Source organism: Vitis vinifera, chromosome 13 (assembly GCF_030704535.1).
Source record: "Vitis vinifera cultivar Pinot Noir 40024 chromosome 13, ASM3070453v1".
Taxonomy (NCBI): domain Eukaryota; kingdom Viridiplantae; phylum Streptophyta; class Magnoliopsida; order Vitales; family Vitaceae; genus Vitis; species Vitis vinifera.
The window spans coordinates 1,150,757-1,174,009 of record NC_081817.1 but is presented as its reverse complement, the minus strand read 5'-3'; the positions used below and the strand labels follow the sequence as shown (position 1 = coordinate 1,174,009).

Below are 23,253 nucleotides of genomic sequence, written 5' to 3'. Positions count from 1 at the left end.
ATATAGGAAAAGTAAACTCTTCACAAAGCAAAACCTATTCTTTTTTAGGAATAGAACAAACACGTCACCATCACCCTCAGACTTATTTTCAACTCCACCAAGGCAACATTTAATGGAAAGTTACGCCGAGAGGGAAAAAAAGCCAGAAGCATGGCAGGAAGTTCAAAACAATATATATATATATATATTCCAATTTAAAAAATATAAATTAGAAATACAATTATTTTCATCATTTTTACTAAATTAATTTAAATTTAAATTATTTAATAATATAAAAAATTATTTTTAAATAAAGGCTTGTTTATATATATTTTATATTTTTCAGCTTTAAAATCAATAATAAATACAAAAATTGAAGTATAATTTTTTTTTAAAATTTTAAAATTTTTAACAGAAAATATATTTGCTAATTAACTTTATTTGATTTTAAAAACAGAAAATGTACTAAACGGATGCTTAATAATTTTTTTCTCTTTTTAAAATAGACTAAAAGTTCCAAACTATCAAAAATTGCAACGAAAATACGGGTGGTTTGTTTTCTAGATATAAATATTAATTAAAAATTTACTTAAAACATTATTTCCGCATGGGAAAATCATTAACATATTGAACGACCAGCAAGAAGAGGGACCGGCAAAGCAGCCTCATGTGTCGACACGTGGCAAAAAGTCTTTCGCCGTACACATTTCACATACGACTGATGTGAGGCAAATTAAGCAAATTAGAATGTAATCATGGGCACGTATCGCGCTTCTTGAGTCGCTCTTGCTATCGCTCAAGGTCTTTATATGGTGCAGTTCTCTAGACTCTCGCTCTCTTTCTCTCTCTCGGTTTGCCTTTTGATCTCTTCTTCATTTTCAGAGCCTACCGGCAACCTGACAGGGCATTTTCTTGTCCTTCTCCAGAGCTTTCGTCTGCTCTATATATTACTATTGGATTCCCTAAGCTTCACCAACTGTGGAACGCTCTGAAACGTCTCGTCGCACGAAGGAGATCACGGATTGGACGATCTCAGGTCTCTGAGTGAGAAAGCAACGTCCATTTTTTCCTCATTTCTTGTTTTACTTGCCTTTTTTTTTTAAATTTCGGATCATCCTGGTTTATCGGAGGCTCGGATTCAAAGGTGATGTACTCTTGGTTGTATAGGGTTTGTTCTTTGTAGGAAGTGCCCGTTGATGTTTTTGAGGGATTTTTTTTGTTCGGTGATTGTGTTATATGAACCATGTAAGCCATTTTGTATTTATTTTGGTATTTTTGTCTTCCTCTTTGTTTGGTTGCTGAGAAAATGTTCAGGAAAAGTAAGGAAAATGTAGGCTTAAGTAGTTTTATTTTTTGTTGACGGTCTGATAAGACGAGGACTGCCGTACTCAAGACATGCTCGACTACTTTGTCTTAAACTGTTTTTGCCAGTTATGGAATTTGAGATCTCATTTTCCTCATTTCTCTTGGTAGCCAAACGGAGGTGTTTTGCGAGGATATACATGTACTCTGTGATCATTTGTTTATTCAACTACTATTTTGTTCTTTTACCAAAATAAATCTCTCTCTTTCTCTGTTTGGGCTATTCCTAAGGTCTCGATGATTTTCCGGGATTGTGATCTACATAGCGCTAACAGAAATAAAATTCTATGTTTTTTTGTTCCTTTTATCAAATGCAACTTTAAAGAACCAAGAAATGTTTGAATTTGGATTTTTCCTTTGGTCATTCTAAAATGAGAATGCAGGGAAAATTGTGAATTCTTTTAGAGGATTTTGCTCACATGCTCTAATTCATTGTCATTTTCTTGTGCTAGTCCCCAAAGTTCAGTGGAAAATAGTTTCTGAAAATGCCTTTTTGTTTTTTTTTTTTGATAAGTTTGAAAAATTATTTTGTCCTGTACTGCATTTATCTGGAAGCTATTGAATTTCTTGTCAGTTCTTTGGGGAGCTTTTGGAAAAGAAGTCTCTGAAAATGCCTTTTGCTTTTTTTTTTTTTTGGATAAGTCTGAAAATTATTTTGTTCTGTACTGCATTTATCTGGAATTTTTTTTTGTTCTGTTCTGCATTTATCTGGATGGAAGCTGTTGAAAATTTCTTGTTAAAGCTTTTGGAAAAGAAGTCTCTATGTACCTGGAATATTTTCTTTATTGTGAACATTTCTCTGAAGTTTTTTTCTATCTACAGAGTATGGAGATGGAAGGTTTCTGATTCAAAATTTGCAACATAAACCGGGATTTCAATCTTGTTGACTGTAATAGTTAATTAATATCAATAAAATTTGTAATTAGTCTTTTTATTATCCCTAATAATTTAGTGTCTTTGTATATATGTTATGTTAGAGATTCAAAATTGTCTTGTTAATTATGTGCCTTTCAATTTGTACTAAATATGGCTTTTGTTAGCTTTTGAAATTTCTATGTGTGTATTATGTTATCCATTTACTTATATCTCTCCTAATGTGATTGATATTTATTTGGTTTTAATTTCTAAATATTGTTTAGTTGTAATCCTTAGTTGTTATGATCTCAGATTTTTGAAGAACTGCTTACAGGGAGTAGTTTTTTTGTGATTGTTTGGTTCAGTGTTAACATGTTTCCTTCTTAGCTTTAGCTTTAGCTTTATTAGAACTATGGTATTTTATGATTCAGAGCTTTACTTGTTCATGCATTTCTCTGAAACAACAGAATGGGTGGAGGGAGGAAAGCAAAGGCTTCAAGGCAGAAGGAAAAACCTCTTCCCTCCTGGACAGTGAATTGCAGTGTAACTGCTAGAAATCTAGGGAAGAGTGATTTAGGAGGAGTCATCTTTGGATGCAAGCACAATACAATCGACGAATGTCATTCCAAGCAGTTGTTTGGTTAGTTGGCTATCTCCTATTTCCATGCAAGAAAAACTTCTACTATATCCGATGTTTAAGTTTGCACATCCAAAGAGTTATGGACATTTTTGCATTCTTGAACAGGTTTACCAGCTGCGCATTTCTCCTATGTGAGGAACATCAATCCTGGCTTGACACTATTCCTGTTCAACTATAGTGATAGAAAGCTTCATGGTATCTTTGAGGCTGCAAGCCCAGGACAGATGAATATAAATCCATATGGATGGACTCCTGATGGTTCACAGTTGACGCCGTATCCTGCACAGGTAGTGCCTGTGGTTATTTCATTCCATCATTCTTCGGTAGCTTTGAGGTTTGTGGTTAGATTCAGGGTTCACGGTGTTTAGGTTGGAAATGGAATCCACTTACTAATATCACTGTATGTATTCTTAGGTTCGGATCCAAATTCGGATGCAGTGCCAGCCCTTGCTTGAAGAACAATTTAAGCCAATAATATCTAAAAACTACTACGAGCATAGGCTTTTTTGGTTTGAACTAGACCGTGCTCAGACCAGCAAGTTGGTATCCCTATTTTCATCTTCTCCTTCCCTGTCACAGAAAACAGTGAAATGGAACACTACACTCAAAGGTTTACCAACTGGTACCACTCTTGGTACAAGTCATGATGAAGAGGTGGATTGTAATCGTTTAGGTGCGTCAAATGTTGAATGGGGCTCATCTTGGAATGAACATGGTTTAGGTGGAGAAAACCAGTTTCCAGATGGCACAACTGAAGAGGAAGCAGCAGAAAAACATTCGCAGGATGTTATTCATTCAAAGCCAAATTATTGGCCTTCTCACTCTTCTCTTGAGAGAAACATAAGCACTTCCCTCCCAGAGAAAAAATGGAGTTCTTTATTCAAAATGTCACTTACTTCTGAGACAATTAAGGGAGATGAAGAAAAACCAGTTCCAGAAATGTATTTTACTCATCCAGATCAGTTGGATATGGAATGGGAGCCTTCAGGTGTTGCTGATCATTTGGGTGAAGAGGGGCTGTTTTGGGGAGCTCCCACAAATGAGGAGGTGGAAAAATGCGATAATGCAAGAAAGGAAGGTGAATATTTTGAGAAGGGACCAGTTTCAGAGGTGAATCTTCCTTGTTTAGATGTTTACAATAATGAGGAAGGTAAATATTTTGAGACAGGAGCAGTTTCAGAGACGAATCTTCCCTCTTTACATGTGTACAATAATGAGGAAGGGGAATATTTTGAGATGGGACCAGTTTCAGAGATGAATCTTCCTCATTTAGATGTCTACAATAATGAGTTGGGATCATCATCTGTTGTTTGTTTGGCTGAAGAAAGCCAGCCTATTGAAAATGTTACAGTTGAGGATGGAATGGAAATTCCTGAAGTAGACCTGAAACCAAATTGTGAATCTTCCTACTCTTCTACAGTTTCAGAAATGAAGTCATCTGATCTTCAGTCTGCTGTAGCTAAGGTAATCAATCCTGTATCCTTTGTCTTTCCTTTGCATTTATTTTGATCTAATTATCTCTTCCACCATTGTAACATGTTTAATGTGGTTTTCAAAGTTAATGCAAGAGATGGAACGGATGAAGGTTTCTCAATTAATTCAAAAAGTCAGTTCTCTGGAGCAGGAGCTGGTATGATCCTCTCATGATATCATATGATCTCTTTTCAACAAAGTTATTGTGCTGTAGTGTTGAACTGCATTTCTTCTCTGTTTGATTGGTCTTTGAAGTTGCTTAATCTCCCATGTAGCTGCTTGTTGGTTTTGTTACAACTCTATGGTGGTAAACACTTCTTATGGTGATACATTCTGCTAGTTTGTTGGTTCCAAGTTCAAAAGTTTCATTTTTTATTTTATTTTTATTTTTATTTATTTTTATTGCTCACCATATCTGACATGGTTCATGGAATTGCTAAAGCCTAACTTCATCACAATTCTGATGATCCCTCTATTGTCATGGTAATATTGCATTAAATTTATCGTAATTTTGAGGGCTTTGTTTGAGTTATTTCAGGTTAAATTGTATTCTGCTACTCTTGGAGTGGGATATGCTTGGTGTGACTATCATATTATATCTATTTTCTGCTATTCATATGCAACGACACTGCTATTGTTTTGTAGTTTCTTGTATTCTTCCCATTTATAGTTTCTTTGTATTCTTCTCATAATTATTGGTCTTTTTATTTTATTTTATTTTATTTTTTATTTTTATCAAAACGATTTAGGCACTTCAATTTTCCTTTATACATAAAGTATTCAATCAAACATGCTACCGTTACTTTCATGGAATTCTTAGCATTATTATCTCTTTTGGGTTGAATTCCATTAATTATGTTTTTTCTTTTTTGGTTCAGTATTTCTTAGTTGACAACCCTAGGGTTTATTTACAAAAAAGAAAAACAAGGGTAGCGTGCTTCCATTGTCCTATTTAGTCATTATTTATTTATTTATTTTTGTCATAGTTAGTGTTTTAAAAGGCTATAATGGGTCTCGAGAAATTTTACTCAAATGAAGGGTGGTGTAAGCTTTGAGGTGGAACAAGGCACAAATCTTAAGTTAAAAAAAAAAAAAAATCTGAAAAAATACTAATAATATCTCATAAAAATGAAGCACTAAGACTATGCTTGGTTCTTAGAAAGTACTAAGAAAAGAAGAAAAATATTAAGGAAAATGATTTTCTTATATTTGGTTTTACTATGAAAAACATGAAAGAAAGTCAAATATAATTAAAATTATTTAATCTTTTTATAGAAGAGTTAGATAAATGAAATGATTTTGAAGTACGATATAAAAATGATTTATTGACTTTCAATCTATTTTTGTTTTTCTTCACTTTTTTTTTCCTCTTTTTTTTTTCTTTCACATTTTTTGTCAAAACTTTATGGGAACCAAACATAACCTAAGAAAACCATGAAATTGAAATAAGAAAATTCATTTTTTTTCGTGATAGTTTCTAATTTAATTCTTATATATATATATATATATATATATATATTTCAAACTCTCTCTCCTATGTCAATCTCCATCAAATTATTCTTCATTCTTCTACATTACCATCACTATTGTTAGTGGGATCATCTACAAAGTCATCATAGTATCTAATTGCTCCATTATCCTATCTATCAATGTCAATGTCTGGCAATTCTTCTTCTTCATCCACCAATTGCAGTTGTACATGTTCAAGCTTTAAGCTAAATGATGGTAGTAAGGAGGCAATATAGCAATCCCAACAACTCTAGTGGCAAAGTGGCTCTCCTTTGGAAGTGAAAACTCAACACTTGGTTGAAAAGCAAACCTACTATTCACATTCTAGACTACCTATGAAATTCTACAAATATAATTATCCATTGTCAAAGAGAATTGTGGCCACTCCAACAATGTTTTAATAAAGATCTCCCTCAATTTTTTATTTGAAAATTCTTCCTTGAAAATCTGGACATTACGCTCCCTTCAAATGCCCCAAAACAAGCAAAGGAGAGACATTTTCCATACTTCCTCTGTCAACATCCAATTCCTGAATCTTCCATGCAGCATGAGATTTTTGTACTAAAAGTACCAATTGCAATCCAAACATAGCCAATAGCATGTCCCACTGTTGTCTATTTCTATTACAATGGATAAGAATGCTCTTACTTCTCATGTAATATCCATGTATTACTTGACACAACAACCAACAATCCTTAGTCTGAACTAATTGTTTGATTTTTTGGCTACATATCTAAAGGGACAAAATTGTTCATCGCAACGATATTGTTTAGCTTGAGAATGGGAAATTGTTGGATTTCATTGAGGCTTTAGAATGACATCTATTGAAGGAAATCTTGTTAAGTCACTTGGGAATAGATTGTGCTTGTAGTTCTTGACACATTATGTCAATATATTCCTTTTCTACTGAGTTAGAACAGCTAAGCATTGAAATTGTATCTGAGATTTTTGTTATGGCATTTTAATGTTTTTCCTCATGTTATTGTTCTCCAAGATCCTCTTGCTTTGAGTGTTAAATAATTACTATAGAGTAGCAATAGATTATGTTCTTATATATCCTATTGTGAAATTTGTATGGCTTTTAGTGTGCTTCCTCTTATCCTTCTTGAATGAAGACTTATTTAAATTTCAAATCAGGCTGAATCAAAAAGAGAGATTCAAAAATTAGAAAACCGATGCAAGAGGTTGGAATCAGGGTCAGTTTCTTCAATTGGTGTTGTCGAGGCACTAGAACCCGAGTTGCTTAATGAACCTCAATCAAGCCTTGATGATTCAATACTTATAGTGGGAGGATTTGATGGTTTCTCGTGGTTATCTGACTTAGATTCCTATTCACCTGCTTTGGACTTGATGAAATCTCTTAGACCAATGACCTTTGTTCGATCATATGCCTCAGTAGCAAAGTTGGATGGTGAACTTTATATTTTTGGTGGTGTGGATGGTAATTCATGGTACAACATAGGTATTGGTTGTAATGTCTTTTTTTTTTTCTTTTTTTTTTTTTAAAGTTCTTGTTTTTTATTATTATAATAATTTCTTTTTGCAACTTATTTCCTTTTTTCCACAAGGCACTAATGCTATAATTCTACTTATTTGAAGTTGAATCATATAATCCAATGACTGATCAATGGGTTAGTCGTCCTTCGCTAACTCAAAGAAAAGGAAGCTTAGCAGGAGTTTCTTTAAATGACAAGATCTTTGCAATTGGTGGTGGAAATGGAGTGGAATGTTTTTCAGAGGTTGAAGTCTTGGATCCAGAAACTGGAAGGTGGATCTCCGCTCCGTCCATGCAACAAAAGGTACCTCTCAATCGGTCTTTGGGTAACATATGCTAGGTGTTAATTGAACATGCTAGACTTGGATTGCTAGTAAACAATGACATTGTGAAAGATAAAAAGATGAATAATGGATAGATTTGTTTTAAGTACTAAAATGCATGTTGTAAGACAATGGTTTTATAGTTTTTCAAATGAAAATGCTTAGATTGTTAAAATGTTTTTTCCAAAAAGGACCATAACCAAAGCTAAGGTGATCTTAGTAGTTTGAAATAATATGTTTTCTAAGGAGTTAATTTTAGGGTCGTTCTTAGATATTTTATTTTCTTTGAAGAGAAACTATTAGGACTTGGTTTTGTTTAATTTTACTTCTTTGTTTCTTCAGAGGTTTGGTCTTGCTGCAACTGAATTGAATGGCATGCTCTATGCTGTTGGTGGATATGATGGAGAAGATTACTTGAAGTAAGATATCAAATTAGTTTCATTTGTGTCTTATTTTATTGTTTGGTTGTGTATCCATCAATTGACATAACTCATTTACAATTCTATTTAGAGAGTGTTTGGTAAAATTGAATGCTTAATGCGTAATGATTTGAGATAACTTTAAGTTATATTATGCTTGTTGTTGGCTTAAACTATGCTTGTTGCTTAAAGATTTAAATTATGTTTGTTGCTTAACGACTTAAATTATGCTTGTTGCTTAACGACTTAAACTATGCTTGTTGAGATAACTTGAAAATTTACTCTTATGTCTTTGTTTGTTATTTTGTGAAGGGTAAGTTTTAGGCTAGAGCAGATCCAAAGAGACTTCTTTCGGGGTGGTCAGGATCTAGAGAAAGGACCTCACTTGGTTAATTGGTCCATTGCCTATGTGGAAGAAAATGATGAAGGTCTTTGTAGTCATAATCTTTTTACTTTAAACAAGGTTTTGCTTAGCAAATGAAGTTGGAGTTTTGTGAAAGAATAGAGTCCTTATGGAAACAAGTTATATGTAGGAAGTTTGGAGAAGAGGAAAGGGGATGGTGTTCATGGAGTGTGAGATGGTTATAGGTTGGGTTATGGAAAAAAATTGGAAAAGGTTATATAAAGCAAGTATTGTTCCGTAGTTGAGAATGTTAGGAGGGTAAAATTTTAGAAAGATAGATGGCATAATGTCTTGTCCTTGGAATAGTCCTTTCTGATGTTATTCTCTATAGTAACCGTCAAAGACGATTGGGTAGTAGAGGTATGGGAGCTGGTTGGGAAGGGAGGTAGATGGAGTTCCCACTTCTCAAGATAGTTCAATGATTAGGAAATTGAGGAAGTGGGGATATTATTAAGGAATCTATATTCTTTGTTGATTAGAAGGTTGAAGAGGATAAATGAAGCTGGAAGGAATCTAAATGCAACAAGTTCTCAGTTAGATCCGTTACACCTCCTTAGCCAGGGGAGGTAGAGAGCCTTTCCTTGCTATCATAATGTGGAATCCTTGGTTTCACCAAAGGTAGGCTTCTTTACTTGGGAAGCAACATGAGGAAGAATTCTGATGTTAGATTAGCTCAAGAGGAGAGTTGGAATTTGTTGAATACGTGCTACTTGTGCAAAGATGATGAAGAATCACCTGATCGTTTGCTTTTTCACTATGCTAATGGAAAATGTTGTGGCAAATGATTTACTCTCTACTTGGAGTGTTTTGATGACACTTTATGGTTGGAGGAAGCCTTTGTGTTGGCATGACTCGTGGGAAGAAGTGGAAGAAAGCTTGGAGGGCTCCCTTATGCTTGTTTTGGACTAAGTAATCAAATATTATTTTACATCTTTTTTTTTTTTTTCCAAATGGGTTGTGACGTACATAAAGGACCAAACAATGTCCATAATAAACTTTATGAATTGGCTAAGCTTCAAGTAAGGAGAGAGTTTGTTTTTCATTTTCTGATTTCCCTTTCCTAAATTAGCCTCTTTAGGTGCAATTTGTATACTTAGTGTGTACTTTTGGTGCACCTTCTTTGAGGCACTTCTAATAAATTTTCTTGTTTGCTTATAAAAAAGGAAAAACTTAGTTTTGGCTCTTACTTTAAGTAATAAGGTTGTTTAGTAAAACAAAATTAAGTTTTTTTTTTTAAATTTTAAATTGTTATATTTATCCTCATTACTATTAGATAATAAATTTGTTTGCTTTGAGAATACGACCAAATAGGGTAAAAGATATTTGGGATTTAAAAAAAATGTTTGTGTTTTTGTTTGAAATCTTAATAGACTTGAATTGGAATTAAGTTGAATGTCATTAACTGCATAATTTGTTCTTTTTCCTTAATATGTAAATGTTATTAAGTGTTAATTTATTTATTTTTGTCAATGTTCACATGCTATTGATTGTTAAGTCTCATTGTGTTCAAATGCTAAAAACATTTTAAACTTTTTTTTTTTTTGATTGGAGCTAAAAACATTTTAAACTTAGTAATTAGCCTTCACTTTTATTTTAAATAATAGATATTCGAAAACTTAAATTTGGAGATAAAATAGTTATTTAACATATTTCCAAACATCTCAAAACCCCAAACCCCAAACCCCAAACTTATTGCGATATTATTTTATATAATCAAGATAAGATATTTAAAAACTAATAATTAAAAAACAAATAATTTAGTTGATGTTTGGGTTCATTTCCTATTTTTCATATTTAAAAATAGAAAATTACACAAAATATATAAATTTTTATTCAAAAAGTAGGTACATATTTTGTGTACTTGAAAACACTTTTTAAAATTTAAAGAAGTAAAAAATTTATACTTCAAATTTTTAAAATTTTGGAAAAAATATTCTTGAAAACACTTTTTAAAATTTAAAGAAGTAAAAACTTTCTACTTCAAATTTTTAAAATTTTGAACAAAATATTTAAGAACACAAGGTAAATTTTTGCATTTTGTATAAGACTTCTTATATTTTATATAGGACTTTTTATTTTTAAAAATAAAAAATAAAAATTGTATCCATACCTAACCTTAGCATATTTACAAATATTATAAAAATATAAAAAATAATTACAATAATAAAAGTTTATATGTTTAATTATGTAATTAGTTAGGAAATTTGGTAATTGAGTAGTAATTAGAGTTTCTAATTATGCTTGATTGTTAAAGAAAATTTTATAAATTTTCTAGTTAAGTTTCATTGATTACTCATTGATTTTTAATGTGGTTTGTCTTTGGATCTATGAATTTGCTATGGAAGTGTGTGTTCAGATGTTGAAATTCATTTATTAATTTTTTATTTTTCAATTTGGGAAAAAACATCAAATCTTAAATTTTATTTTTAAAAATTAATTAAAATTATTATGTTGTTGTTTTCATTCTTGAGGGATTCATAAAAAAATAAAAATAAAAATAAATAAATAAATCTTAGATATAAATTGGCTTGAGAGATAAAAGGGAAAATGGTAAAAAATGTTCAAAGTGAATTTAGTTTAATTTTAAGTGGAAAATTGCATTTGAATATTGTAGAGGTTAAAAATTGAAAAGAGAAAAAAGAGAGGAAAAGAGAAAAAGTGACTTTTTTCATTTGGATAAAAATAATTCCATTAAGACAAAATTATCTTAGAAAAAGTAGTAAGTTAAAAAACACATAGCCGAAAGCAACTTGTTTTTAGATTTAAGTAAAAGGAAAAAAAGACATGTCATTTGTAACTTAAATTTCAATATTACATTATTTTACCAATGCATGGTTAATATGTTTAATGACTCAAGTTATTGAGTTGTTTTACTAAACATCCTTTAAATGTAGTAGAAACTTAAACTTTATGATTAAGCAAAAAGGATTTGTGATATTGAGTTAAAACATAATCAGAGCTAAACTCCCTTTTGAATTTTTGGTGAAGATGCTTAATACATTCTAGATGAATTTGAGTGTTTGATCAAAACATTTCTTTACCATCATTGCAGATCGGTTGAAAGATTTGATCCTCGTGAACGTTCGTGGACTAGACTAGAGAATATGAGCACGAGAAGAGGGTGTCATTCCTTGGCTGCGCTGAATGAAAAATTGTAAGTTGATCTCTTTCTGTTTTGCTTGTTGATGGCATTAAGTTTGGTTGCACCATTGGATCAAGAGTAAGTTGTGCTTTTGGATGATATATGCTAAGTGAGCTAAATATTTCCAAATTCTGGTGGGAATTTTCAGCATTTAAAGGTAACAATATTTATTAATTTTGTTTGATGGGCGAATAAAGATACATTGACAAACACCATAGGAAGTATATGCGGGGAACCGCAATGAGGATGAAAGTAGTAAACTGCATAAAAAACAATTATCTTTTGTTTGGCTCATTATGAAATCTAGTAGAGCAATCAATCATTCCCGATGGCACCCTAGATCATTTTAAAAAGGATTTGATGAAAGTCCTTTTCAATCTCTAGTCAAATACCTCCACCTTATAGAACACCTAAATATTATGCTCTTACATTATGCACAAAGTGTAAAGATGGATGGTGTGGAAAACCATTAGAATCGGATGGGAGGATTTTAAGACCAGATCTTGCCTTATAGTTGGCAATTGGAGGAAGGTTAAATTTGGAAAGATAAATGGTGTGAAAATCTGTCATTAGAAGCCTTTGCCAATGTTATTCTCTATAAAAACCTCTAAGGATCCATGGCTAGCAGATGTGTGGGGGAGCAGGTAGGAAAGGGAAGTAGGTGGAATCCTCCCTTGCCCAGGCCAGAAGGGAGACCTTTCCTGCAAGTATAGTTTGGAATCCTTGGACGTCTATGAAGGTGGGTTTCTTTGCTTGGGGAGCTGAGTGGGGAAGGATTTTGACGATTCATCAACTCAAAAGGAGAGGATGAATAATGTCAAAATAATATTTTATGTGCAAAGAAAAATGAAGAATCAGTTGATGGTATCCTCTTTCACTTACCTAAGACAAGTATTCTATGGTAGCTGATTTTTTCGCTATTTGGAGTGGTTTTGTGTTGCATTCTACAGCCAGAAGAACCCTCCTCAATTGGGCATGGATCTTTTGTAGGGATAAAAACAGAAAAAGGCTTAGAGGATCACCCCTTGTGTGTGTTTGGACTCTATGGAAGGAAAGAAATAGGAGATCTTTCAAAGATATTGAACGACTAGATCAAGCAATCAAATCCGTTATCATGAGTACTTATTTGGAATGGGTTAGAGTTTATATTCTTGATCTTTCATCAACTATGATACGACTTTGTTGATTCTCTTAGCTCCAAGTAAGGAAAGTAAGCTTGTCCTTTGTTGTCTCTTATTTTGTTTCGCCTTTTGGCACCTATTATATACATCATGTATACCTTGGTGCACCCCCACTTGGATGCTGTTAATATATTTTCTTTAAAAAAAGGAAAAGAAGGTAAAGAGGAATCATACTCCAAACCTTCCTCGACCTCTCAGTCTTACCCCAAATTTTCCAACCCAAAATGAGATTTGAATCAATTCTAGAAGAACCTATGGGAAATAACAAGTCCCATGGTAATTGGGCCTTTTCACTATGAATTACATATGGTTTGCTGATTTAGTATTATTTTTTAAATATTTAGTTTTTAAAATACTATATCTAGTCACCAAAGACCATTGCTTCCTTATTATTTGGTTGATAGTTAAAATCTTTTCCTGTGTGCTGTGCCCTAAGAAAAGAAACAAGCCCTCAAAGGGGTGTAAGGGAAAGAGTAAGATCTCTCAAGTACAATGAATTGTAGAAAGACTTCACTTGGAAATCTCTTCTCCCCTTCCCTCTACAAAAGGTAATCCTTTATTTTCCTAATCAAATTCAAAGAATGAATAATCTTTATAAACATATACATCTCCTTTAGCTCCCACTTTCAAAAAGACCTTTTAGAAGAGAGGCTCTATTGATCTGATCTTTCTGAATTAGCCAAAGACATGCCACTCTTGCAAATTTGGAAGGAGCAAGACTATAAAGAAAGGAAATGGTTCTTTCAAGAAACTCTCCCCAATCTGCTCATCTCCCCTGCTATTCCCAAACAAAATCTTGGTTCCAAGATTGAACCCAAACTCAACCCACTCCCCTCTAATAGCTTTCCATAATCCCACACCGTGCCTCCCCTTCATCTCTTGAGTACCACGACCTCTTTTTTCCTTTCCAAACTTTCCTTTTATGACCTTCCTCTGCACAGTCCCTTTTGTTAGCAAATTACCACAACCTCTTAAGAAGCAAGGCTGTGTTTAAGGGTTGAAAGCTTTCTGATGCCCACACATCCAATCTTCTTATCCGAGCATTTTGTCATCCAATTCACCATATGAAACTTCTTCTCCTTTAGGTGTGATGATCCCCCCATAGTAAATCTTTTTGCATCATTTCCGATTGACTCTCACTTTATTTGGAATGACAAATATGGACATGAAGTATATCAGAAGATTTGAGAGAGTCAATCTTCCCCTTAAGAAAATCATTGATTATTCCAAGAGACCAATCCCCTATTAAAAGTACTCCTTTACAGAATCCCAAAATGCACCATGCTTGTAAGGTGTTACCATAGGTAGAACTAAATAGGCAGAAGAGAGGCCAATCCACTCTTCTCGAAATTGATTTTTAGGCTAAATATTTCTGAGATGCCTCAATTGATTCTCGCTAGCTTCATAGAACAAAGGGGATGGGAAACGTCCACCTCCTTTCCTCCCTCTCCCCTACCCCAAACCTTGAACCCACTGGTAAAGCCCTTCTGCACTGCCTTTGATGAGAAACAACTGAGAGCCTCCATAACCAAAAATATTTATTTTTTATTGTACCAAAATAAAAAGATTATTTTAGGAGAATATTGTATGAATTTTTTTTTTCAAATGCAGAAGATATTTAAGGTAACACTAAGAGCATACCCCGAAGTTCCATACCATAGGAAGCGTGTGATTCAGATACATTTTCATCACTTCATCATTTCATCATTTCATTTCCAACAATCCATAGGTTGTCGGTACCTGAAATGTGTGGTAGCATTAGTGAGGTTGTCAAGCCTCCTTGTTATACTAATTGGCCAATAGTTTTGCTATGCCTTCCCCGCCAACTGGCCAAGGAACTGTGTGCGCATTTCTTGTGATGTCCAACATAGGTCTTTCATGATGGAAAAATTGTTGCAGGTATGCTTTGGGTGGCTATGATGGAACTAATATGGTTCCAACTGTAGAGGTTTTTGATCCTCGCATTGGCTCATGGATGACCGGTGAATCAATGAATGATCCTAGGGGATATTCTGGAGCTGTCGTCCTTGGAGAATCAATATACGTGATTGGGGGACTGAAAGACAATGAGGAGATTTTGGACACAGTAATTACATCTACATTTAAAAAGAAAAAAAAAAAAAAGTTCAATTGCCTAGTGGGAGAGATTGCATCTGTTTTTATTCAACTTTCTGACATAATGACAGGTGGAATGTTACAAGGAGGGTCATGGTTGGCTGGTTACAAGCCTGAAAGCTGTTGGGAAACGATGCTTCTTCTCCGCCACTGTTTTATGATGAGGTCAAGGAGAGCAGGGTGCATCCTTAATGTTTATGTTAATGCCTTCATGCTCATATTTATGCTATCAGGGTTTCTGTTAATGTTAGTTGAATCTCCCACGAATTCAGGTATTATAGAACACTTCTATAAGAAATACAGCCAACTTTGTAGTGGATAATTTAGAATGGTTAAGATTAAGATATACGGATCAATTCCATTGCATTTAGTGAAGTTGCATGCTATTTTATATTTTGCCCCGATGCATAATCACCACATGATCATCTTGTATATGTGGTGGGCATTGACCTTAATTCAAAGGGAACAAAGGTTTATTTTCAGGAGTCAGCCGCACCTTATAAATTTTAATTTTAGCAAATAAAATTGAGATGCATAAATGATGAGAATCTCACTAATATGGATAAACTATCTTTCAAATCTTTATTATGAATAAATAAAAATTATAATTAAATAAGATAACATATTTTATATGGTTTTAACAGTTGAAAAAAGGATTGAAATTGGACATTTGAATTAAGAAACTAGCATAGGATAATCCCAAGGCTTTCGCATCAATGCACTTGTCCTTGACATAGGCCTGCCCACCAGATTTTACCTCTATTTTATATCAAAATTTTAACAATAATTTGGAACAACACAGTAATGACTTTTAGTTTAGCCATAAATTGAAGACCTTTTTTCTAGCCATTTTGTAACTCCGTATGGTACAATCCAAAATGGGGCCAACATCTTTTCTGAAATTGTATTATCTCGATACAAATGATAAAACCTTTTCCCAAATTGTAGTTCAATTTAAGTTTACCGGAAAGCAACAACAAATACATCAAAGAAGACAGCTGTGTCCCCTAATTTGTAAAAGCTAGAAAAACAAGTTGGAAAGAAAAAACCAACCGTCAAAAGGCAAACTACAAATCTAAGCCTCTCAAACAATGATTACCGCAAGAACTAATGGAAAGGGGAGATGAACCTCACTCAATACCATGAAATGATGGCAGGACAGCGACAAGGGGGTCTCCATAACCAACAGCTTCTGTAAACCACGCAGTTGAAATAAAACAGTAAGCAGAGGGTATTTGCAGGCAGGTGGACATAAAGCCCATGAACTAAGAGAAAGCAAAAACCAAGGCCAAGGAGTGAATATATGATTTTATTATTCTTGGGTTGCTAGAAATCGATGGCATCACCTTGGTAGTGCAATAGGTTGAGAGTTTATGTGTATGACAAAATATGTGCACAAAAACTAATTATTTTTCTGGGTAGGACAACACTTCTCCAACCAGAGCCCTTTCAAGTACTGCCTTCCTTCCATGTCTGAAGTACACCATGCACAAAAGACATTGGCTCAATGGGATCCAACAGGTCTACATTCCATGACAAATGAAGATGTATGATAGCCGTAGGAAATAACCAGTAGTAAGTAGTAACCAGAGAGTTTTACTTAAAAATGAAAACTCATTTGGTAATATAATAGACCTAACTCATCCTGGTACTAACCATTAGGAAGGTGATTGGAGACTATCCAGAGAGTGGTGCTTCAAAGAGATTAACCAAACATAAATTGGATATCCAAACTGCAACTGACGGGAAACCATGTGAAAAGAAAGGTGATTGGACTTAAAATGTTTTTCAGTCCTTCGAACAATGTGTGGCCCTGATGGCAATAAAATGAGTAGTGTATTTGCCAATCGGGTGTCGAAACTTATAAGCACTTGAAATGGTGCGGATTCATATATCTATTGCAGTACTGGAAATGGATACCATCAGGGGAAGTAGGAGAGAAGGCACCCATCAATTTAGGAAATATCCTGGGATATAAAAGTTTTATGTTGTAATTATCTAGCAATATGTACAATTATCTTGAAATATCATCTATTCCCCTATGGGTGAAATCACTAAACTCTCCAGGGCTCTGTATATATAGACTTGAGACATCAAGATACTAAAAACGGTAAGATGCTGGAAAATTGGTAGACATCATACCTCCATCATTGAAGATGACCTTCAAAACTTCTCCAGCTGTGTCTGACTGTTGCTCAACAAGCATCGAGAATAAAAGGTCATTCTTTCATTAAGCAAGAACCAGAAATTAATAACCTGAAATGAAAAGGGTCACCTTTACAGGAAGTTCAGAGCCAAATTGATCCAAATAGCCTATCACTTGTCCTTCTTTAATCACATCACCCTGTTTCAGATTGAGAAAGGCCGCTGAAATTATAACTCGGTGGTACTTAAATTCAATGCCCACTTGACTTTGGTAAATAGATTAGGGAGTAACAATGTAAATAGTTGGTATAGGACTATAAGAATCCTTGAGATGGACATGAATGGCATACAGCTAAATGAACATAACCAGCAGAATTGGGAAATTTTCCTTAAGTTGGGACAAGTAAACATACCAATAAATAAATAAATTAATAAGAAAGGAAAAAATTAGCGATTTTTATTCCATATATGATTTATTAATTTTAGATGAGCCTCCTTTTTATACTTAAAGAGGGGGGATTTTGCAAGCTTAGATGACTTGAGAATAGAACATAGGCACATTAACTGACAAATCTGAGAACTTAAGGATACATTAGTTTATCAAGTCAATACAAAAATGAGGGTGCTGTGAATACCTCTTTACATACAGGAGGTTGCCTCTTTCCTTTCAGTGTCCTCCCAGTTCGAAATGAACCAACCTGTCAAAGAGGATTATGGATACGATAAAAATTATTTCAAACAAACAAAAGCACAGCAGGGTCCTGACTACACGGGTATGTCACATACTGTTGGAGAAGACACCAAAACATATGCATTAGCTCCAGAAGCTTCTAAGGCCCGTAACTTTGAAGGTTTCTCTAAGAGGCTCTTTGTAAATGGACTGATTTTCTCTTGAGAGGGCTTTGGCGGTAATGATGGTGGGGCAGCAGGAGCTGATTCAACTGGGGGTTTAGCTGAAACAGTTGGTGGTGCTGTAGGTGCAATGACAGGCATGGGTGGGTTTGTGACTCCTACATTTCGCCTCAGATGCATTTCAAAGTCTCCAACCTATAAAAATGTAACAGACAACCAGTCAAAAAAACAAATGAACTGAATGAAACAGCAATTCTCATACCATGGCTCCAAAATGTGCCTATGCCGGTGATCTATGGACAAACAACACCATCATTTACTGGAATAATATTGAAAGCATCCTCATGTCATTTGATCAACATGGAAACCTAAATGCTAGTTGACATGGGGGCATGTGTTGAATATGCAAAATTCCTTCTGTAAAGGTTTATTTTCTTTCTTTGATAGGCTTAAAATTCCTGAGTAACATGTTAAGTTCCTCTACCATTTTGATTCTTCTTCTGAAGTTCTTACATTCATTTTCCATAATCCAAGGCATTTCCAAACCATTGAGCCACAAGACTAAGGTACCCAAGTATAATAGGGATGTTTAACAGAATATAGGAGTTTACTTTTAGCTTCAGCTCAGCAACATCTGTCTCGTCACAGACCTCCAAAATCAAAGCCTGATATGAAAATAATAAGCACACTAGTCAAGTTCAAATAAAAGAGGTATATGCAAATACCTAGATTTCAATGCAAACGAAACAACGAGCATGAGAACCATTGAATAATCAGTTTAAGCATAACTTAACAAGAAAAAACAATCATGAACACAATATAAAATAGGTAAACCACAGAAAGAAGTATAAATCGAGAAGGACTACAACATCCCTCAAGGTGGATTTAAACAAAAGAAATTAACACACTGGATCTCAAAACCTGCCCTTATGCCCATATGCATGATATCAAGACAGTAGGGCTTTTCCAGAATATAAGAAAGAAATCATGCAGAAAAATGAGAAAGGATTGGTGAAGATAGGATAATATTGTGAGTAGTTTCTATATAGGAATCATCAATCAATGCTAGTTCAACAAATTTGTCCCATGAACTTTTGATCAAATATAGCAAGAAGCAAGGGAAATTTTTAAGAGAAAAACTCACCTCAAATCCATTAGGAAAAGTTGCACTTGGAAGAGTATCCTTCTGCAGTAAGCCTTGAGGATTGCCATCTGAAAAAAGTTGCTCCATAATGGTAACCACATTTTAGGGTGCAATGCCCAACGAAATGTCACCATATGTTTACCTACTATGCAGATATGCATATCTAAAATCCTCAAACTTCTTTTTTCATGAAATCATTGAGTAGGTATGGAATAGTGCAGTGCCATGTTTAAACAAGAAGAGAAAACTGGAATACTAATAGTTAGGTTAAACTTCCTGTTTTTTGTTTTTAAAATCAGAAAACTTCTATGTAGAAGTAAAACATCTTGTATAAAAAGTATAGATTCACCTTATGTCTATAAAAATCAATTTCAGAAAGTTTGAAATTTGAGGTAGCAAATTTATTTTTTTTAATCTCAAAATTTTCAAACAGTTTTTAAAACCATTACTTTTTCAACATGTTTCTAAGAGTTCCTGTAGCTTGATATAAAACCCTGATTTTAAAAACAGAAAACAGAAAGTGTATCCAAACGAACACTTAGTGGCACAAGCACAAAACTGAATGCTGCCAGATATTTACCTAATACCATAAAAAGTGAAAATGCCAAATGACTTTTTGAAGTTATTCAAATCATATGACAACTTCATTTCAGTAACATTCAGTGCCTAGATTTATTTAGATGAGCTTGTGCACTGATGTATGTACACCATAAGCTACCTATTTTAAATGTAAAACAGGGCATTCAACAAAGAAAAGAAATCTTTCTTTTTTTGTTTGCCTTGATAAAAAAACAATGGGGGTGGAAAAAGAAAAAGAAAAACACACACACAGAGACAACTTCTCCTCCCCCTGAAGAACTGAGGACAACTGAAACAAACCTGCAAGAAAGTGATCTTTTGGCCTAGATCTCATGATTGCTGCTCATCACTTTAATTCATAGGTTAAACTGATATCCATTTATTATTTTGTGGAACAGATGATGTTCATAAGTTTCAGGCATGTGTGTTAAACTTGCTGATGGAAAAACTAGCACATGCATGAGTGACATACATGAAAACAAAACCAGATACAATACAGTAACTTTTCATTAAATATATTCTAAACAAGCAAAAAAAAATTTGGGAGGGTGCTGGGATTCCGTAAGGCCTGACAGCACTCCTAGACCAAAAAGACCAAATGCTACCTCTTTTCTAAATGAGGTATGTACTGACCATCACATTTAGCTGTTCCTGCAGTTTCAGGTGTCTTTACACATGAAATTAGTGTTCCTTTCTGCTTAATTGGAGAAGAAATGAGCTTTCCACCAACTGTCAAGCCTTGGACATGCAATGTATTTGAGGTAGGCCACGTGGCATTATACATGGGGACCATGGTAGGTCTCTCAATAAATGACCGAACATTTGAAATAGCACCTACAGAATCTGGAATTTGGTGACACCATATAAGAATCCAATTGCATATCAAATAAACAAAAACTTGATAGGGGAACTCAAAACTAAAATTACAGAAAGATATGCACAAAATACTAAGACACACAAATGATCCTTCAAGCTAAAGACCACCTTTAACAGATGGACTGATATAATCAGGAAGATATTTTAAAATGACAACAGAAACTGGCCATAAGATGTAGATGGTAACTTGGAAAAGATATCAAATAACAGCTAAATTGAGGAGAACTTATTAAGAGTCCACATTCCCCCACAAAAATATTTCATATTACTGAAAATGAGACCCAAGAACTTATCTTAGGGCAGAGACACACTTCAGCAATATCACTAAAATTCCATCAGACAATAAAAAAAAAAAGTAGGCAAGTGAATCCACACATATGATATATTACATGTGAGGGCTTCATTTCCAGGCAATTGGTGCCTAAGGGGAATAGGAGTGGGGAACTTTTTTATAACAACAGAAAATTTTGTTAACTTCATTTCCAGGCGATTCGTGCCTTAGGCAAGGTCTTGAGTGGATTTATGTATTTATTTATTATTATTTAATTTTAGCAATGACAGTGAAATTTTCTCATATTGAACAATGATTTTAGATATTGCAGCTAAAGTGTCACAGCCAATCACTAAGTAACTAGGCTTGAACCTAAATATATATACATCAAACTTAAAATTTATGGAATGGTTAGGCTCTTTGTAGGGCACGTTTGCTGGTTTTTGTGTCTTTGCACTTCTTTTGTGGGTCTTTTGATTTCTTTGTATTTATCGTGTATACCCTCTTTTATCTATAATACATTTTCTTTATTTATCAAGAAAAAAATATATACATCAAACTTAGGAGTGCATACAGCTTCTAGTAGCAGAAATCTTATGCATCTTTCTTCAATCAAATCCACTGAGCTCAAGAGAAAACACCAATGTAAAAAGACTGAGGCTCGTTTTCCAATTCCAAAAGGTTTCTATATCTCAAAAGCATAATAGATATAAAACCACAATAGGTCCAACAACCTCCAGCCTAATTCCTCTCCGAAAGTCCAGTTTCATACTACAAAGTAAGAAATGGAAAAACATTAGTACCCTATTTGGTAAGTTTCTGTACCTCAAAAGCACAATAGACATCAAATCATAGTAGATCCAATAACCTATAGCCTAATTTCTCTCCCAAAGTCCAATTTCAAAATAAACTAAGAAACAAAAAAACATTAATCTCGAGTCTGGTTGGTAAGAAAAATATACTAGAAACAACAAAGAAATTACAATTCCTAGACCTCACCTCAACTTAATCCACTCAAATTGACAAATTCTAAAAAGGTTCTTACAGCCCAGGAGCACAATAGATCCAACAACCTCGAGCCTAATTTCCCTTTCAACGTCCAGTTTCAGATTAAAAACGAAGAGCATTACTACTCCGTTTGGATGCTGAGGATTGTAGGAAAAAGAAAAAAACTACAGCTCCTAAGCCTCAACTCGAATTAACCTAGTTCCACACTTTCCTCTTTGCAAGCAACACAAAATTCCAAAATCTTCTCTTCCTTTCTTTCCTCATTTTCTCACCTATCAAGCGGAGTCAAAACCAGAGACTACAAACATTCGATCCGAACTGCGAAACCGGAACAACGCACACAGGCTCAAAAAAGCCAAAATTCCTAAACCTCTACTAAACGTAGCACAAATCTTTCCTCTTCTGCAAACAACACGAGATTCAAAAACTCTCCTCCTCCCGGTTTCCTCATTTTCTCAGCTACCAAACGGAGGCCAAAAGCAGAAATCAAACAAATAAATCACACAACTCATTCGATCTGAAACACGAAATAATAGAAACAATCGAAAAGAGACTTACAGTGAACAGATCGGAGAACGGCGACGGACTCCATGGACGACGGAGGAGAGTGAGAGAATGGGGAGAAGAAATGGTGTGATATGAAAGAAAAAAAGGAGTGAGGTGGAGATGAGTATTTATAGAGAAGAAGTTGGGGGGCAAAATCGAGAAGAAATGTGGGTGAGTTTGGTTTGCACAGTTGGGAGGGCGCCTTCGAAATGTCCGCCTTCTCTCATCAGTTTCTCCGCCCGTTTCAGTTTCAACTGCTCCTGGCTAACGTGCGCTGTGTGTAATGAAGTGTCCTCTCTGAAAATTACCTAAGACCTTGTTTTCGCTTCTTGTCCGTCAAAGCTTTCAGTAAAAGTAGATGCACGTGTTATTACTGTTAGTAGTACTAGTAGGCATTTTATTTATTCATTTATTTTTAAATTTTAATATAAAGTAAAAATTTTCCGATATAATATAAAATATAATTTTTTTTTGCAGAAGTCATGATAAAGAGTCTTGATCTTGAAAGAGATGCAGCATTACGAGCTAATTGTAAAAATGACATACTATTAAGTTTCGTACGAAATGTAATTCTTACTTCTAGCGGTATAATCATATAAGAGACTCACATGTACTTCTAGCGATATAATAATAGAAGAGACTTGCTTGGAAAGAATTGATCGAGAAATTTTATGTCAAACCATTTTTTATTTTATAAAATTAAAGGAAAAATTCTACCGGACCTCTTTATCACCTTTTTACCTACCACATGAGCTTTACTTGGCATTGAATATGTCATTTGTTGGTTGTGTTTTGCATTATTCCTCAAGACCTAGAACCTCATACATGTGATATTTTTTGCATTTTCATTAAATATCTATAATTTAGGTTATCCGTATTAAAAGAAGGATATGATATATGACTATGATTTTCTACAAATATCATGTACAATTTTGA

General features: G+C 34.1%; 2 protein-coding genes across 5 annotated transcripts; one reads left to right on the top strand and one right to left on the bottom strand.

The window, feature by feature from the left end:
• Window positions 1–775: 775 nt before the first annotated feature.
• On the top strand, window positions 776–15,378 carry LOC100246676 (uncharacterized). Of its 4 annotated transcripts, XM_010659907.2 has the most exons (12): window positions 776–791; window positions 862–1,015; window positions 2,664–2,836; window positions 2,942–3,123; window positions 3,251–4,300; window positions 4,395–4,466; window positions 6,956–7,280; window positions 7,418–7,617; window positions 7,979–8,055; window positions 11,511–11,612; window positions 14,681–14,867; window positions 14,968–15,378. In XM_010659907.2, the coding sequence occupies exons 3-12, from the start codon at window positions 2,665–2,667 to the stop codon at window positions 15,055–15,057; spliced, it is 2,457 nt and encodes an 818-aa protein (XP_010658209.1). In that variant the 5' UTR covers window positions 776–791; window positions 862–1,015; window position 2,664; the 3' UTR covers window positions 15,058–15,378. The 4 variants fall into 4 exon arrangements, with proteins under 4 accessions (XP_010658209.1, XP_059598161.1, XP_010658213.1 ...); XM_059742178.1 differs by lacking the exon at window positions 776–791 and having other exon boundaries at window positions 798–1,015; XM_010659909.2 differs by lacking the exon at window positions 776–791 and having other exon boundaries at window positions 1,011–1,123.
• A 385-nt stretch (window positions 15,379–15,763) lies between these two features.
• LOC100258686 (biotin carboxyl carrier protein of acetyl-CoA carboxylase 2, chloroplastic) lies at window positions 15,764–22,597 on the bottom strand. Its single transcript, XM_002278115.5, has 9 exons — window positions 22,330–22,597; window positions 20,250–20,459; window positions 19,038–19,105; window positions 18,505–18,558; window positions 17,828–18,088; window positions 17,677–17,739; window positions 17,172–17,240; window positions 17,039–17,084; window positions 15,764–16,088 (listed from the first exon to the last, which is right to left on the bottom strand). Exons 1-9 carry the CDS (start codon window positions 22,361–22,363, stop codon window positions 16,027–16,029), a joined length of 867 nt encoding a protein of 288 aa, XP_002278151.2. The 5' UTR covers window positions 22,364–22,597; the 3' UTR covers window positions 15,764–16,026.
• Between the last annotated feature and the right edge of the window lie 656 nt (window positions 22,598–23,253).